The sequence below is a fragment of the Melopsittacus undulatus genome, chromosome 4 (genome assembly GCF_012275295.1).
Source record: "Melopsittacus undulatus isolate bMelUnd1 chromosome 4, bMelUnd1.mat.Z, whole genome shotgun sequence".
NCBI classification, from domain to species: Eukaryota; Metazoa; Chordata; class Aves; order Psittaciformes; family Psittaculidae; genus Melopsittacus; species Melopsittacus undulatus.
The window spans coordinates 1,735,939-1,754,655 of record NC_047530.1 but is presented as its reverse complement, the minus strand read 5'-3'; the positions used below and the strand labels follow the sequence as shown (position 1 = coordinate 1,754,655).

The window sequence follows — 18,717 nt, the reverse complement described above, 5'->3', positions numbered from 1 at the left end:
GCCACAGCTTCTCTGGGCACCCTGTGCCAGTGCCTCAGCACCCTCCCAGGGAACAGCTTCTGCCTCAGAGCTCAGCTCAGTCTCCCTCTATCATTTCACATGACCAAACCTTGTGTTCTGGAGTTGACATCCTGGAAACATCAGTTAATATTTCCTTAAACCAGAAATAACACCAGAAATCATTTGTTAATATAAAACACAAGGTCAAATACCAACTGTTTTAATGCCAGTAGGGCAAATCCACCATGTACCTTCTCCTTTTTTCTCTCTGAAGCCTGAAATAAAGTGTATTTTTAGCTCAACAACATTGAAATTATAGAATATATTGATTTCAAGTAATATTTAAGTAACAATGACCCTGGACGACAACTTTCTTTCCAATACACAGTCACTGTCAGGTCTCAGGCTGCAGCCAGAGAATCCTGTCCATCCCAGCACAGCATGTAGCCTTGGTTTAAGGAGAAGTGTGTTTTCCAGGTGTCATGCTTCCTAGTATGTTTAGTCCCTACTTTTTGAAGGTCCTATATCCACCCATCCTTGAAGGCACAATATCCAATCATCCTTGAAGGTGCAATATCCAGCCTGCTTCTTCTCCTCACCAGGGCAGGGTAGCCCTTTCCCTTCAGCTGACTAGGAACCATGAATGGACAAAGAGGAGAGGACTCTACTTTTTGCTTTCCTCATGGCCTTCTTCATATCCACGTTTCTTAAGCTATAGATGAGGGGGTTCAGCATGGGGACAGCCACAGAGTACAGCATGGAGACCACCTTGTCATGCTTCGAGGACTGTTTGGAGCTGGGGCGCAGGTACATGAAGAGGGAGCTGCCATAATACAAAGCAATGGAGATGAAGTGAGAGGCACAGGTGGAGAAAGCTTTGTGTCGACCAGACACAGTCGGCATCCGCATGACAGTGGAAAGGACAGACAAGTAGGAGATGAGGATGAAGACCGTGGTGCTCAGTACATTGAACCCCACCACAGCAGAAACCATCACCTCAATGGCATGGGTGTCAGAGCAGGAGAGGGCTAGCAGGGGTGGTCCATCACAGAAGAAGTGATTGATCATCTTGGACCGACAGAATGGGAGATGATATATGGAAACCGTGTGTATGGTAGAGCTGATCACACCAGCTAAGTAGGCACCAGCCAACATCCCAATGCAAAGCCTTTGGGACATGACTGTGGAGTAGAGAAGGGGGTTACAAATGGCCATGTAGCGATCGTAAGCCATAGCAGCCAGCACATAGCACTCAGTGGTGGCACAGGTTGCAAAGGAGAAGAGCTGAGTGGCACACCTAGTGAAGGAAATCACCTTCTTCTCCACTAGAACATTCAGCAAGGCTTGAGGGATGATGGTAGAGGAGTAGCAGACATCCAGGAGAGACAAGTGGCTGAGGAAGAAGTACATGGGGGTGTGTAGGCATGAATCCATTCTGATTAATGCAATCACTCCCAGGTTTCCTATGAAGGTAACCACATAGATGGCAAGGAATAAGACAAAGCACATCACCCGCAGGTCTTCCCTGTTTGTGAAGCCCAGGAGAATAAACTCAGAGGGGGATGTATAGTTATCTTCAACCATAGTGAACCTGTAAGCAGTTTGCCTGTTTTATGGCTTTAAATTGAAATGCTGAATAGGCCCAAATCCCTCAGTAATGTTAAGAATGTCACGTTTTGTCTATCAGTTACACCACTTTAAGTCAATATAAAGTATGCATACATATACACACACACATACATATACATATATACACACACATACATATACATATGTCAATATAAGGTAAATTCTCTTTGAGAGAGGAAAATACCAAGTTCCCAAGGCCAGTCTTGGCTAAACACCACAACCACCACCAACACACTTGGAAGCAAGCAGATATTTTAAGGCAAGGAGGGAGGGCAACACCAGAATGAATAAACTGCAGGGTTCCTCATAGTTCCTCTCAAGCCATTGACACATGGAAGTCCTTGAATTCCAGAGTAATTGCTGGGAAAAGGGAATTATTTCTCCTCTTTTGGGTGTTTCCAGTCCAGTGTGAGTACATGAGAAATAAACAGCTGTTCTCTGTGTCCCAGGAGCAGCTCTTTGAGGGCAAATGTGGCTTTCCTTAGGGTAGGATGGTGCAGAGCCAGGATTTCTCACCTCACTTTGCTTTAGACACGATGCCTAACTTGGAGATAAAAGATACATTCAGGCTTGATCAAAGGCAAATTCTCCCTGGGAGAAATCAGCAGCTCCTAAAATCACAGCTTACGACAGGTAAAATAAACCCTCATTGATTTTTCCTGCCTAACATTAATCATCACTTGACAGAGTTACACCAGAGAGCAAAGCAGGAGTGTGCACTGCCTGGTATCTGACAAGCAGAGCCACACTTAAGAGTCATCACTATTTGATGACCCATTGCTGAAGGGCTGAGATCCACCTCCAGAGCCAGACTCCTCATTTCAGATGTCCTATGAGCAACACATGTGGTCTCCAGGTGGTATTAATGGGGATTTAGAGCTGCTTTTCACTGCTCACATAGAGATGCCAGAGGCAAAGCAGCTCCTGAGACATCACCACAGAGCTGGGAGATGTGACCCAAGTAATGAAAATCAAACTGGTTGGGTCTGGGGCTCAATCCTCCCCCTGAAGCAGCATCCACCTGCCCAGACACACACATCTCCTGCCATTGGAGAACTGACTTGAAGCTCACAATTAACCAAGACTCACCCTCACTTTTGCTTGCTTGACAAACCAACTGCTTGGTATGAAGAGATCCAAAGTGCAGATAAACCTGGATGTTTATAAGGCTGCAGCTTGTGCTATACACAACAGCTTCCCCCCAGCAATCACATCTCCCTGCAGCTTGAACACACTCACTGGAATGGGGATAAATTAAACTAAAAACACATACCTTGCACCTTCGTTTAGATATTATCCGTGCAGGTTGTGGGTCCACACTCTGCTGAAGAGTTAACTGAATATTTACCCCTGTAATCCTGGAGAAAGGACCTCAATTTGTGGCTTTCCTAGTCTGATTTGATAAGATCTTGCTTTTAGGCTAAGCTTTCAACAAGCTGCCCCAGGACTCACCAAGCAGACTTGTTGCTAGTGTTATCCAAGATGTAACACTTGACATTATGGATAGGAGAACGTCCAGCTGCTGTTGAGACCCTACAGCCAAGCAAAACCTTGCAGCACAACCTGCTGGTTAGGTAGCAGTTAGCTTGTTCTCATAGAACCATAGAATCCCAGCCCCATTTGTGTTGGAAGGGACCTTAAAGCTCCTCCAGCTCCAAGCCCAACCCCTTCCACTGGAGCAGCTGCTCCAAGCCCCTGTGTCCAACCTGGCCTTGAGCACTGCCAGGGATGGGGCAGCCACAGCTTCTCTGGGCACCCTGTGCCAGCGCCTCAGCACCCTCCCAGGGAACAGCTTCTGCCTAAGAGCTCATCTGTCTCCACTCTGCCAGTCCAAAGCCATCATAGTGGATGCTATCCTCAAGGTCTCAGTATAGGAACAAGGGGAAGGGGCCAGCTCTATAGAGCTATAACACAGTTTGGATAGCTGCTCTTTTGAGAGTCTTACAGCACAAACTGTCTAATGAGGAAAGAAAAGGATTGTTTAAAATGTGAAGCAAAAGAGCCCCATGCTCACACCACCAGCATCCCTCTGGTTCCTCAAGGTGATGGTTTCTGCTGCCCTGAAATAAAGCAGAGGGTTTGTTACAAATAAGGGGGATCCTGTGGGTACAAATAAGGTTTGCTACAAATCCTGAGGATCCTGTAGATGCCACAGGACAAAGCAGGGGTTTCATATCAGGGATTTCTTCCTCTTTGCTCTCAGATCCAGTTGAAATGAGTTTAAATACAGCTTCTCCAGGCTCCAGCCAGAAGGATAATGCTGCTCTGTCTTCTCCCATGCAGCATCTACCCGTCCTTCCAGAGCCTTGGCCATGTGGTATTCACAGAGCCAGGGATAAAACAAGCCAGGGAATTACACATTAACCACCAGGGAGCTGTCAGACCAGGCAAGGCTCAGCCCAAAGGGCTCCCAAGAGCCAGGTCAGGATACACCCAACAGGGTTTAAGATTAATGGCACCAGAAGGTGTTATTTGAACAATACCAGCCCCAAATTGTTGCCTTTAAGAGTTTTATACAGCATTCAAATATCCCCACAGGTGGTTTAGTACATATTAGTATGTAGTGTGTTGTATCTGTATTCAAAACAAGATTACCTCTTGGGAAGCACTCTTAGAAGCATTCAACCCTCAGCAGAGGACAAATCCAGCTCTCCTTTATCTCAGTTTATGCTGCTATTTAGAATGAAGATATAAAACCACAACTTCCTTTTCATTTTGATGCAGCTGCCTTTACTTTTCAATCAGAAATGCTTCCTTTGCTGTGCTCCCAAAGATGAGAGGAGGCTGCAGGGCCTTCCAGGATAGGACAAAAGTCACCTCTTTGCTCCCAGAAAGCCCTAGTAGGGAATGACCCTGGTTATTCCTGCCTAGCACTTGATGTTCCGTAACAAAAGGTGGGGGTCCTACCCCATACAGGTTACCAGGATGGATCCACCAGTAACCCAGGAACTTGGTTACTGTATAGGCATCCTCACCTGTTTAATTCAGCATCAGAGAGCACCTAAATAATCCCAGCTGCTCACCTGGGATTGTTTAGGTGGTGATGGGTGTGATTTACATACATCAACAACAAGGAATTAAATCCTTCACCTACATGGGATAAAAGTTGAGACCTTATCTGTTTTGAGATCTGATGTGTTTTCATTTGCTTTCATTGTAAAATCTGGGATGGTTTTGTAAGGACTAAAGATGTGCAATGGGGACACTTTCTGAGAGGGATCTGGGGATCTATAGGAAACAACTGATGGAGAAGGGAGTCATTTAAATACCAGGAATTAACACTTCAAATTGTGTCTGGATAGCCCAGACTATTTAAGAGAAAAATCATTGATAAGGCAGAGTGAATTTGATGTCCTCAACATCAGAATGACATGGATCAAGTCCAGAGGAGGCCACAAGGATGCTCAGGGCCTGGAGCAGCTCCTGTATGGAGCCAGGATGGGAACATTGGGGCTGTTCAGCCTGGAGAAGAGAAGCTGTGTGGAGACCTCAGAGCAGCTTCCAGTGTCTGAAGGGGGTTACAAGGATGCTGGAGAGGGACTGTTCATTAGGGACTGTAGTGGTAGGACAAGGGGTGATGGGTTCAAACTGGAACAGAGGAAGTTCAGGTTTGATGTAAAGCAGAAGCTGTTCCCTGGGAGGGTGCTGAGGCGCTGGCACAGGGTGCCCAGAGAAGCTGTGGCTGCCCCATCCCTGGCAGTGCTCAAGGCCAGGTTGGACTCAGGGTCTTGGGTGACATGGTCTGGTGTGTGGTGTCCCTGACCATGGCAGGGGGTTGGAACCTAGGTCCTTTCCAACCCAAACCACTCTATAATTCTACAATAACCTACATCTCATACAACCTGAAGCCTCAGCCAAGAATTGCATTAGGAAAAGTGGGGTTTAAAGCATCCTTTCTAAATGTGAGGGGACTTTGAAGCTGTTAAACCATCTGACATTGCTTTAACAGGGTCAGAAAATAAACTATCTACATAGGATCAGCCAATTGTAGAGGCAACATGATGGCCTTAGTTTATTTGTCTATTATTGCTCAGTTTCCTGGGCAAGAACAAGCCACTTGGCTATCCAAAGCTTCCCAGCATGTAAGAAAAAGAAGGTTTTGTCTTAAATAAAAAGAAGTGGATATTCCCAACAATGTCCGATAGATGGTGGTGATGTATAAGAAATCCTGATCCATGATTTTCTAGCCACTTACTGCAAAACTTCTACCTTTTGATACCTAAAGGGACTCCTATGACCATTTTGCACCTCTCAGAGGTGACCACAGAGAGCAATGGTACCAAGAAGGAACAAAAATCACATAGGAAAAGGAATGGATTTTGTCAGAAGTGGATGAAATGCAGCTTTTGAAGGGGAAATGGGCATCTAAAGAGCAGGCATATGTGGATACTGTCATGTCCTGCTGGTAACAGTCAGAGTCAGCTTCAGGCTGGTAACTTTAAGAGTAAGAATAAAGAATAAGAGTAAAGAATAAGAATAAAGTACAAATAAATAATAAAGGATAAAGTCTAAATAAGGAATAAAGGATAAAGAATAAAGTACAAATAAAGAATAAAGACTTATTTCTTAGTGCTGGCCAGGGTCACATCCCTGTTTGGGTTATTTTCCCCTGTATTAAAGAGTGTTTTTCCCACTGGTGATGCCACAGCTCAAGTGACCACAGGTGGAAAATCTCCATCCAGGACTCAGCCAACCCTTCTCCTTCCTATCAGCTCATCAGCTCCAAATCCCCTCCCGTAGGAGCCTGTTAACACAGTTGGATCAGGAACATCTCTCACCTTTGAGTGATGAGCTGCTAAAGGAATAGGGAAGTTTTGGGTGTGTGGGGAAACCCTGTGGTGACTGTTCCCCCTGGTGGCATTGCTGTTTTATAGCAACCAGGATATGGGGGAGCTGCAATTTGTGCCAGGAATCACTTCTTGCATAGGGAATAAAGACTTTTGGTTGGGTTTTTCCTTTACCTTCAGTTTTCCTGAAGGTGTTTGTGTGTTTCCATGTTTGCTTTGGGTTTCTTTAATCCCCATTGCCTCAAACCAAAGTGCAACTCTCCTGCGGCAAACCCTACTGATGACATTCTTGCCTTTGTTTTTAACAAACCACAGTGGGGATAAACTAGAAAACTCATTAGAGCCTCGCTTAAAGGCTTTGAGAAAGGCACAACTTGAGGAGGAAAAATGAAAGGGAAAGAGGTGGCAAAGCCCAATTTGACTGTGATTTAACTCAGCAGCCTGGTTCCCAACACAGACCTGGTGAAGAGTTCATATTTCACTCACTTGGCTCATGCACGATATCCCATTGCTCCAGAACTGCATTAAAACATCAGATTGTCCATTTAGATCTTGGGTTTCCATCCTTCCTGGGAAAAGCCCATACCAGCTGGGTCCTACCTACCCCATAAATCACTGAGACCCCAACTAAACTGAGGCATGGAAAATCAGGATCATGTGTGTTGGTGTTCGCATTTAACACAAGAATATATTGTGTTACATATAAATATATACTTTAGGAAGCATTTAATATTGTGTTTTTATATATATACACACATACATATGTGTTTATGTGTATAATTTGCCAGTCATAGGAGCAGTGACCTCCTAGATGTCCTTTCTGAACAACAACTATGTCCTGCTGACTTCATCAGGTTGCTCCTGGCCTCATTCAGGCAACTTCTGAACATGTCCATGGGTGAAGGCTCCACAGCCTCTGGGACAAACCCTCATGTTACCCACATCCCTGGATCAGGGTTTTCAAAGCCTGACTGTGATTCTTTCTGCTGTTCTCCTCAGAGCATCCTTCATCTCTTTGTTCCTCAAGCTGTAGATGAGGGGGTTGAGCATGGGGATCACCACCGTATAGAAGACAGAGACCACTTTGTCAGTGTTGAGGGAGTAACTAGAGCTAGGGCGTAAATACATGAAGATGGTTGTTCCATACAATATGGTGACCACAATCAGGTGGGACATGCAGGTGGAGAAAGCTTTTTGCCTGCCTTCAGCAGAACGGATCCTCAGGATGGCAAAGAAGATGAAGATGTAGGAGACCAGAATGGCAGAGATGGTGCTGAGCTCAATGACACCAGCCAAGGAGAAGAGGATCATCTCATTGATGTACGTGCTGGCACAGGACAGAGCCAGGAGAGGAGGAACATCACAGAAGAAGTGGTTGATGACATTGGAGCTGCAGAAGGGCAGCCTGATGATGAAGGTCATCTGAATGATGGAGTTCAGGACACCCCCAATGTAGCACCCTACCAGCAGCCCCACACATAACCTCCGAGTCATGACAGAGGAGTAGAGCAGGGGGTTGCAGATGGCCACGTACCGGTCATAGGCCATGACAGCCAGCAGGAAACACTCAGTTGTCACAAACACGATGTAGAAGAAAGCTTGACCCATGCAGCCAGCAAAGGAAATGGTCTTCTTCTCCAATAGGAAGTTCACCAAAGTCCTGGGGGCTACCACAGAGGAGAAGCAGATGTCAATAACGGAGAGGCTGCCCAGGAAGAAGTACATGGATGTGTGGAGCTGTGGGTGTCCTTGGATGGCTACAATTATCCCTGCATTGCCCACAAGGGTGATGGTGTAGATGAGCAGCAACAGCACAAAAAGGGCTGTCTTCATCTCTGCTTGGTCACTGAGACCCTTGAGGATGAACTGTGCTGCTGAGGTGTGATTCTGCTCTGCCATTCAGGGCTTTTGTATCTGCCAAGGAAGGAAAAGGTCTGGAAAATACAGGACAGTGGAAACCATGCCTTTATTTGAACTGGAATGGGATAACTTGACAATTAACACCCTGTGCATCGAGGGCATCCCCACTATTCATTTCCAGGGAGCTACAGTGGAATGGACTGCTCTGTGGCCATCTGCTCCAAGCTTGCCCTCCTATGCAGCCCAAGGAAAGAGGAGGCCCCTTCTGAACTGAAAGCATCCCAGCACCCCCAAACACCTTTAATTTGTATCACTGAATCCCATTTGGTACCTACAAGTTTGATGAGACCAGTGGCTACAGCAGCAGAGAGGGATTCATGTGACACAAACCAAACCATCAGCTCTGCCCCTCATCTCCTGTGATTCAGTTTCTCTGAAGACAGCTCTGATTTTGGCAGCTGTTTCTGGCTGTAACTCATATAAGCCTAAAAGTACTATAGAATTCCCTTGGTGGTTTTGGAAAAGTCACTGAGATGAAGGAAAAAGAGCCTCTAATTTGCTGGGAATTAAGGAAGGAGAAGGGAAAGGATGCTGCATGACCCTAAAATTCATTCTGTACATGAAGAGTTTAATATTGCAGTCTTGGAAATGCTGGGGAAGTGAAGCCAGGAGACTATGAGCAAAATTTGGGTCTGAAGATGTTGTTCCCTTAGTACGGTTGAGAGAATATACAATTAAGAGGAGTCATCACCATAATGAGACCATTGAGCTGTGCTGAACCAAACTCAACTCTGGTTGTCTAAGTTAGGCACTAAGTTAAGCTGCTCACCCTCATGCAAGTGTGAATTACAGGTTTCTGCCCCTGATAACATGAAGGTTCAGAATAAAACAACTAAATCTTTACAGGACTAAAGATGAGGATAAAAATCTTACCCCACCAGATGAGTGTCAGGACCAGAAGACTCAGTGAAGATCCATTTTCCATCAACAGAATGTTTCTTCATAGAAATATTCTTTACATTTTAATGTGAATATCACTATTTCAGGGTCCATGGCTAAGTTAATCTTTCCTGGAGAGTTTTCTCCTCTCTTCTTCTCCAAGGCTCCTTAAACATACCATAAGCACCATGATAAGCACAAGTGCCTAAAGGGGCTGCAGGAAAGATGGAGAGGGGCTTGGGACAAGGGCCTGTAGGGACAGGCCAAGGGGAATGGCTTGAACCTGCCCAAGAGAGGGGAGACTGAGCTGAGCTCTGAGGCAGAAGCTGTTCCCTGGGAGGGTGCTGAGGCGCTGGCACAGGGTGCCCAGAGAAGCTGTGGCTGCCCCATCCCTGGCAGTGCTCAAGGCCAGGTTGGACACAGGGGCTTGGAGCAGCTGCTCCATGGAAGGGGTTGGAGCTGGAGCAGCTTTAAGCTCCCTTCCAACCCAAACCAGGCTGGGATTCTTTGAGTACATCCCAGCAGGAATATTTAATCTCTTTAAACCAACAGAGAGGACAAGATCTTTACCTGGCATAAATCTGAGCAGTCTCCCCATTTGCTGCAGTGATTTCTACCAGAGCAGGGCTAACCTGGACCTTTCATGGTATGGTCTCACATACCTGTGGATGGAGGTCACCTCTTACAGCTGCAAGTTCTCTTCCGCATTACATGACACTGGATATCTGCACAGCAAATCAAGGGGATTATCTCTTGAAGCCATCTCCTAGCTTCCAAACAGGAATGTCTCTCCTGAACCTTCAAGAGCTTCCAGCCTGTTTTCATTGGATGAAGTTCTTCACTTGCAGCAATGTGTTGCTTTTATATCTGTCCCTGAAGGTCTTTGCAGGCAACAGACACAAACACTTGGGGAACAAGTGTTTGTCACAGCTTTGGCTACAGTTCAGGTCCCTAAGACACGTGGATCTCGATTGTATATTGCTGGCCCCTGAATGAGAACCCATGAGTCACAACAGCCTAAACTACTAATAAAGGCTTAGCTATGCACACAGGCTGATGGAAAATCTCTTCTAATTGTTGTCACAAAGATCTATAACCTGTTACAACACTCAGCAGCCTCCAGGGACAGGAAAAACAGAGATCCAAGCAAACACAAGTTATTCTTCTTGTGAAGAAGCAGCCAAAGGGCAGTTTCAATTACCTTAAACACCTGCTGCAAGCAGCTTAGGTAATTACCTGGGGATGGATGCCTGAAGCAGACAGATGAAGATGAAGGCTGATCCAAGCTTCCAAGCACTAGATGAGCCTGAAAGGCTACTGGTGGTTAAGAACAGGGGGAGGGTCTGTCCAGGACCAACTTGTCAGAACATGACTGATTGTCCATTAGACCTTTTTACTATGCTCCAGGTACTTCCAGGAGTATCTCAGCTACCCATTTTTGACTCCTTTTTGCCCAGAGTCAGGTCATTCCAGTGCTCCACCTCTATTGCAAGACCAAACCCATTTCATTACAGCCTGTTTTGAAAACAGGTGATGTTAATCCAGTTCTTTCTGCAAACTTCTTTGGAGGGTTGTAGCAGGAAACTGATAGTGTATTCATGGTAACTTCAGTGGCATTTGTCTCTGCTCAACACACTCAATAGACACCAGATTCTTCCAGTGTCTGCAGCATTTTGGGGAGTTTACAATTCACACTGTTTCTTTCAGTATAGCTGAGTTTTCCTTCTATATAATAGAAGCCCATTCTTTAAGATTAGACTGACAGCATGAACAGGGCCATATATGGATCAGATTTCATCCATAAGTGGGATTTATTCATCCATCAGTTGCCAACAGCATTAAGCATTGGTATATGAGGCAACTGCCAAGAGTCTCTTTGCAGTCAGTAGAAATGAAGGTGGTGGCTCAGCTCTTCAGATGTGGGTGTCCAGCACTGTCAGAGACCCACCATACATCCCTCTGCCCCCCCCCTAAAGGACACAAGCCATAGCTGCCAGACCTGTGTCCATACATCCTATGATATCTCAGGGGGAATTGGATGGATCAATAGACTCTATGTAGCCCAAAGGAGGATTTGCCATGTCCAGAGAAGAGCCACACATGGTCACACGAACAGACTAAGTTCTCCATCAGCACCAGAGAACACCAGGTTGGAAGGGACCTCAAGGATCATCTGGTCCAACCTTTCTAGGCAAAGCGTGACCTAAGCTAGATGTTCCAGCACCTTCTCCAGCTGAAGCTTAAGTGTCCAATGTTAGGGAATCCATCACTTCCATAGGGAGACTGTCACTGAGCTACTGATTTGTATCACTGAGAGCATAGAGATGGCTGAGAGATGGACACATGGGATGGGTTTGGGCTCACCTCACTTCAGTTCAGCGTGACATACAGACTGACACATGAAGTGTCCCAGGTTATCTTCCAGCCTGTGAACTCCAGTGGTGCCATTCAGTTGGCCAAAGGAATGGGTGAGAAACACTGCAGGACTCACTGGAACCCATGAGCTTCTGCAGGAAACCATCAATGGCACCAGCACAACCAGCAGCACCCTGCACCAACAAACCCAGCTATGGATGGAGAAGAGCAATACAGACAGCTGTGGTGACTCCAGAGGAGTGTTTGGTTGGGTTTAGCTTCTACAAATGGCAATATTTTAACAGCAGGGTTTATAATTGGGGGGTTTCTGTGCCAACACTTTCACCAGTGATTCCTGTTTGTTCCCACTTTATTACCAGTCCTTCAGGTACAGCTCAAAACACCTTCCCTGAAAAGGTGAATAAAAACACATATTCAGGTTATTGCCAGAATAAACTTATTTTGCTTCTTACAACAGCATGACAAGGAGGAAAAACAACTTGTAGAAAGCAGGTCCACAGTCATCAGGTTATTAGGTATAAACCTTCAAAGTGTTTATCACTAAATTCCTTGTCTTGTATCAGCTCTGTTGTGACTGAGGCTGTTTTGAGCATATTCATTTTCCTCTTATAATGAAGGTGGTAATGGAAAGGAGGAGTTTCAAATAAAAATACATTGAAGTTATATGGAACTGAATATGACCTAAAGAAGTGCAATGACCCATAGGCTGGGTGGGCCTCAGCCACCTGAAATTCAGGTGTCCTGAAGTTAAATATGTCAGAATCATGATACATGTTCTATATGCAGCTGATATCTTTATATATCTTTATTATATCTTTATGCACCATCATTTACTTGAGCCATTTCCCATGGTGATTTTACCAAGGTCTTTAGTTCCTTCTAAGGAGGGATACTGAGATCAGATGTAATGTCTACTTATTAAACTCCACTTTTGGCCAGTTATATCCCACAACTAATGGTCTTGTAGATAGAGAACTACATGCTTAGAGGAAAAAGAGAGAATAAATGTAGAAATAAGAGTTTTATTGCAACTAATGCAGCATGGCTTTACTGTACATGAAGTTTGAATGTATGTACTGAACAACTCCACTCAACAGTACCTTTAGGAACCATCACTGTCCAGTCCTTTACACTGTATATTAACAATATCATTTGAAGTATTTATTCACTATAAAAAGCACTTTGAAGGATTAAAGTGCAGCAGGGAAATCTTCAAATACCTTTGAACATTCTTTGATGGTCTGTGATTATGGAAGAAGATTCCAAGAAGTTCCTCTCAAACTTCCCTGTTTCCTGCAGCTTTAGGGAACTTTTCTTCCTCCTCTCTCCTCCAAACCTCCTTGGTCTGCTCTGTGTGTTCTCCTGCATGCTCCCATATGTCATAGGGATTATCTGGAAGCACTGAAATTCACCTTAAGTCCATAGATCACATCTCATGGTTGGAAGAGGTACAGCACTTGGTAGAGTGTCCACCACACTGATGAATGATGTTCAAGGTGTAAGAAACCACAAGTGGGCTCTGGCCAAAGGCAGGTGAGAAAATAGTCCAAGTCCTCATCAGAAACCTCACAAATGGGTTATTTTAACAGGACTGAGCCTTGTCATCATATTTCCCTTCAAGAAAGAGTCAGTTTGGGGTTGCTTAAGCAGTGCCAGGTACACGAGAAAACTCAACACATTCTTGCCTCCAAATATTCAGGAATAAGCTGGACATTTTAGCATGTTTCATCACAAATCAACCTTTGGTGGCTCTTCAGTGAGTATGTGTTTCTCCTATTATGAAATACACTAGCAAGAGGCAAATGTACAGCAAATGAAGCCCACATCGATAAAGCTGGTCTACAAAATGGACAATAATAGATAGAAGTATTATCACAGCTTCTCTCCAACCTCAAAAAGACTCCAAACCACCAACCCCATTCCCATTACTGCCCAAGTGTCAAACTATTTACCCCTTTGGCAGGGAAATAACCATTCTCCCCACTGTTCTCTTCAGAGCATTCTTTACCTCCTTGTTCCTCAGGCTGTAGATGAAGGGGTTCAACATTGGGGTCACCATGGTGTAAAAGACAGAAACTATTTTGTCCCTGCCCAGGTTGTAGCTGGAACTGGGCCGTAGGTACATGAAGATAAGGGTCCCATAGAAGATGGTAACAACCATTAGGTGCGATGCACAGGTACCAAAAGCTTTGCCCAGCACAGAGCCTGTCCTCAGGACGGTGAAGAGGATGTGGCCATAGGAGATGAGGATGACTGATATTGTGGTGACCTTATTGAAGCCCCCAAAAGCAAATAGCAACATGTGATTGAGGGAAGTATCAGAGCAAGCCAACTTTGAGAGTGGTGGCCCATCGCAGAAGAAGTGGTCAATGACATTGGGGCCACAGAAGGACAACCTCAATGCAAAGCCTGTGAAGATGGCTGAATTAAAAAGCCCAACTGCATAGGACCCAGCTAAGAGGGAAACACAGACCTTCTGGGACATGAGGATGGGGTAACGCAAGGGGTTGCAGATGGCAACATAACGGTCATATGCCATCCCAGCCAGGAGGTAGCACTCTGTGATTACAAAAGCAGCATAGAAATAGAGCTGCAGGAAGCAGCCAGCAAAAGAAATAGTCTTCCTTTCAGACAAGAGGCTCAGCAGCATTTTGGGTGTCACCACAGAGGAGTAGCACAGATCCAAGAAGGACAAGTGGCCGAGGAAGAAGTACATGGGGGTTTGAAGCTGGGAATCAAGCCAGACTGCAGCAATGATGCCAAGGTTTCCTATCACAGTGGTGACATAGATGAGCAGGAAAAGCACAAAGAGGGTAACCTGGAAGTCAAGGCAATCTGTGAACCCCTTGAAAACAAACTCTGTCACCGTAGTCCAGTTTTCCCAAGCCATCAGGGTCCAAGAGTCTCCCAGTTCCCAGGCAGGGGGGTGGTTTCCATGAGCTTGGTTATGATGGCTTAATCCCTTGCTTCATTATTAGTGGGGTTTAATCCTGTACTCTCTAGATAATGAAGACAATAAGATCACTGCCAGGCACCTTGGCAGGATGCTTAGATGGTCCATAACCACCTATCCATGCAGGGAGTCACTGACTACATCTATCACTCAAGTTCTTAAACAAACCTTTGAATATATCTTCTACCTTCACACACTGCTTTCAAAGGAAGTCTGAAGCCAACACAACAAGTTTTCCCTTGGACATCACCGTGGTCTTCACTGTTTCCATCTGCCTGCAGTTTCCTCCACATTAAGGGAAGAGCAGCTCATGTTGACTGTTCTGATAATACACAAAGTAAAGGAATATTAACTTTCATGCTGCTTTTCAGGTTGAGGATGTCCCAGAGACTCTTTTCATTACCCCAGGTAGCTCAGGGTCTGAATCTGTTGCTCTTTAGTCTAAGTACTCAGAAATAAAAGCAATATGTTGGTTTTCATTAAAACCCACTGATTAATAACAAGGTTAGTGGCTACTCTGGGGGCTAAACTGCATTTCAATAACTGCTCTCATCTCATAAGAATAAATACATAGAATAGACAGAAGGGCACATGCATTTATCTTTCCTTCTCCAGTATCTTCCATCCTCACTGGTGACTTGTTAAAAATGTGCTTTTCCCTTTAATTTCTATCATTCAACTTACATTTTAAGCAAACAGCAAATACTTTCAAGCAACTGATTTTATGCCAGATTAAGCTTAGGAAGTAAAACTTCCTTTTAGAAAGGATTTATAACATAACCACGTGTCTCAAACACAGACATATGAGAGGAGTTTAAACCTAGTTCCACCACCATCCCCCAAAACAGTACCTGAGATGCCACTTCTGGTTTCCTGTTGAAGACTCAGCCTCTTTCAGGCTGAACTATTATTGTGCCCACCTCTTATTCCTTTCTCCAAGGAAATCATTCAAAGACAGAACCTGCACCTTATCATTGCTGAGGGGAGCTAGAAAGGCAGCAATACACACAAATAGAGCATATCCTCTTAAATTCACTTGAAATTGTGTATGCTGATCTCTTAAATAGGATAAAATACATCCCCCAAAAGGAATGTGTCAGGAGAGGGGGTAAATACATAAGATACTAAACATTTCTGCTGTACATGTTTATATTTGTCCCAGTATAACCATTACCAGTAAGCAAGGAGATGTTTGCAACGAGAAAAGGCAATTTAAGCTCCTGTGACAATCACTGCTACATTACTTTGGCATTGCCCCTAAGCAGATCTTCCTTGCCCATTTGCATGACTGTTGCACAGAAGCATCTCTGTCTTCATAGAGAGAAGTATCTTTCCACCTTCTAGCTTGTTTCATGAATCAGAGGTTGAGAGAAGAGATTTTGTGATTCAATGATGCTGTGCTTCACCATTCCATGAAATCCTCCAAGTCTCCTTTCCTTCTCTGTTTAGTTGTACATGGTGTTGGCTGTCCATGTATGGCTGTGTCTCCCAGAGGCTCATGTCTTCACTATTTATTGCTTTCCAGCTTAGATGGTTGAGATAAGCTGCCAGCAATCTCATTGGGCAAATCATCCCATGCTAATCTTGTTTTCTCCCCCCTTCAAATATAATTGAAAAGTTCCCTTAGTGACTTCACAAGCCAGATATCTGGAGCTATTACTTCCTCAGCCCTTGAGATGGAATGTCTTCTGGGAGCCAGAATACACTGAAATCAGAAATTCCTGTGAGGTTATTGACAAAGAGCATCTCTTAGTAATGACATCTCAGCACCTTGTAACTACAGAAACATTCAAGCTGGAGAGCTTTATGAGTTTTTACTAAGACTGGAAACTCATTAACAGACCACAGTGTTACCCACTGCTGTGGTTTAAACCAAGTCCACACACAGCTTGTTCACTCACTCCCCCCCTCGCTCCCCCATCTCCCGGAGATTAGGAAGGAGAATCCAAAGAATGTAGCCCCCACGGGTTGAGATAAGCACAGTTTAATAGCTAAGGCACAACACAAATCACTACTGCTGCTACTACTACAAATAATAATGATAAAGCCAATAACAAGTGAAGAGAATACAACACCTCACCAGCCACCGACCCATAACTCACCCCACCCTGCCTGGCCAAGCACTGACCGATCCCTCCTCCATCCCCCCAGAGCTCAGCCCTTCCAGGTCTCTCCTGGTCACCTCCTGGCTATGACGTGCTATGGTCTGGAATACCTCTTTGGCTAGCCTGGGTCAGGTGTCCTGTCTCTCCTTCCTCCCTGGCAGAGCATGAGCTCAGAAAAGGCCTTGGACAAACCAAACACTTGAGCAGTAACTCAAAACATACTTGCTATCAGCAACCGTTCCCAGCCCGAAAGTCAAACCACAGAACTGCACCAGCTACCAAGGAGAAGAACAATGACTGCTACTGCTCAAACCAGGACACCCACCTACTCAAAAACATTCTACAGTTACAGTTAGGAAATGGAGGTGATACTAATGACCAGAGAATAACACTTGAGCATAAAGTTCAAGTGATTACTCTAATTCTCTCACTGAATAGACTCTCTCCTATTTTGCCCATGCATGGATATGGTCTGGATGGAGAGGGACTGGCAGAACAGTGAGCACTGGCTGGGCTGTTGGGTGCAGAGGTTGATAGATTCTATCCTGCAGGAGGCTGGAGAGTACCACAGGGGTTTATCTCCCTAACCTATCTAAACTGAACAGAAGGAGAGCACCACGGTGTGCAGGGACCATAACACAGTACCTGAGCAAGAGAAGTAGGGCAGGAATACAGACCTGGGCCAAGCGCAGCCAAGACAAGCAAGCTGGAGATTACAAGACAGGTCCACAACCAAGCCAAAACAGATCAAATCAATGCCCTGGTCAGGTTTAAGTCCAGCATTTGCTAGGAAAGACCATGAGCAAACCTAGGTCTAAGGACCATTAAAGGATTCCATAGGTGTGCACACCTCCTGCTAAACCAGAAATCCTCAAGTATAGTCCAACCACCTTGGCCTGAGCTTAAATAGAGATGTTGGGAAAATGGGCAGAGGGTGAGGATGGAGAACCAGCTGAGGCTGCTCAGGGGGATAACGGCCTGGGACAATTCATCAATGCCTCAAACTGCCCATTTCTCACCCTTCAATACAGTGGAAGCCCAGAGTCACCAGCTCAGGTGCTGCACATCCAGGCACCGCATGTGGATAACCCCAGTGGGGATGGAAAACTGGACTGTCAAGTGTGCACAGAGGGAAAACAGCAGCTCCAGAGATGGAGTCACTTGTGCTCCATGTCCCTTTTGAGGACTGTGTGCAAGATCTGGAATGTCTCTCAACCCATTCTCATTGTGTCAGTCTGTTCAGACCAAAACCTTTGCATGGTCCACAAGTATGTCAGAAGCATCCTATGAGCCCTCCTCACTGCTGCTGTGCAGCTGTGCTCAGGCATGGCTCATCCATGCCATGTCTCTCAGATGCCCAAGCACCACAATGCCTTTCAGAGCTGATTTCACACCCTTTGCTTTTCCTTCTCTTTGTTTTCCTCTGCTAAAGCATGAGCAGCCCTGGAGGCTTCCTCCCAGGAGAGCACATGCAACTGTATTTACAGCCCCAGCACCACAAGCTGGGCTCTTGCAGTCTGGCAGGAGCTCACCTCTCTTCACATCAGGAGCTGAACAGAGCTGATGCTGGCACCTGGATGTTCTCTGCTGCACTGGGGATAAACCCTTGGCTCCCATCACTCGGTGGCAGAGGGAAGGCACAGGAGGTAACACCAGCACAAAGCACAGCCTCACCTGCACTGAGGCAATGGGCTTTTCTCTTCATGTTCTAGTGTACTGTTTGTTAAAGGTGTGTCAGAAAACAGCCTTACCAAATTGGCTTTTCTTTATAAGAAGATGGAGCAATATGTGATGCAGGTTGTGTTTCTATTGCAGATGCAGCTAAAGCAAGATGCCAGCAGAATATAATCACTAGCAAATGAGCCTTTTGAATGAGCCTGTTTCAACTAAGTTCCTTTTTAAAGCAAGCAACTCAATGCCCATAGGTTTGAGATGCTGCAGTTTGCTGTAGCTCTGAAGGGTGTAAATCATGAATTTACCAATGTCAGTGTTATTTGTTGTAAATGATCTCAAACAGTTCATTAAATGTGATTTGGTGACTGGAATGATAATCAAAAGCCAACGAAAA

General features: G+C 45.2%; 3 protein-coding genes across 3 annotated transcripts; all 3 read right to left on the bottom strand.

Moving 5' to 3' along the window:
- Positions 1-630: 630 nt before the first annotated feature.
- LOC117436104 (olfactory receptor 1020-like) lies at positions 631-1,584 on the bottom strand. Its single transcript, XM_034062236.1, has one exon. It carries the CDS (start codon positions 1,582-1,584, stop codon positions 631-633), a length of 954 nt encoding a protein of 317 aa, XP_033918127.1.
- Positions 1,585-7,376: 5,792 nt separating this feature from the next.
- LOC117436006 (olfactory receptor 1052-like) lies at positions 7,377-8,315 on the bottom strand. The gene has a single exon (XM_034061551.1). The coding sequence runs from the start codon at positions 8,313-8,315 to the stop codon at positions 7,377-7,379; it is 939 nt and encodes a 312-aa protein (XP_033917442.1).
- A 5,224-nt stretch (positions 8,316-13,539) lies between these two features.
- LOC101873480 (olfactory receptor 5F1-like) lies at positions 13,540-14,481 on the bottom strand. Its single transcript, XM_005139422.2, has one exon. The coding sequence runs from the start codon at positions 14,479-14,481 to the stop codon at positions 13,540-13,542; it is 942 nt and encodes a 313-aa protein (XP_005139479.2).
- Positions 14,482-18,717: the final 4,236 nt, after the last annotated feature.

What these genes read in the sequence shown, in the direction of transcription:
- LOC101873480 (XM_005139422.2), bottom strand. Translation starts at nt 14,481, where the DNA reads ATGGCTTGGGAAAACTGGACTACGGTGACAGAGTTTGTTTTCAAGGGG.
- LOC117436104 (XM_034062236.1), bottom strand. Translation starts at nt 1,584, where the DNA reads ATGGTTGAAGATAACTATACATCCCCCTCTGAGTTTATTCTCCTGGGC.
- LOC117436006 (XM_034061551.1), bottom strand. Translation starts at nt 8,315, where the DNA reads ATGGCAGAGCAGAATCACACCTCAGCAGCACAGTTCATCCTCAAGGGT.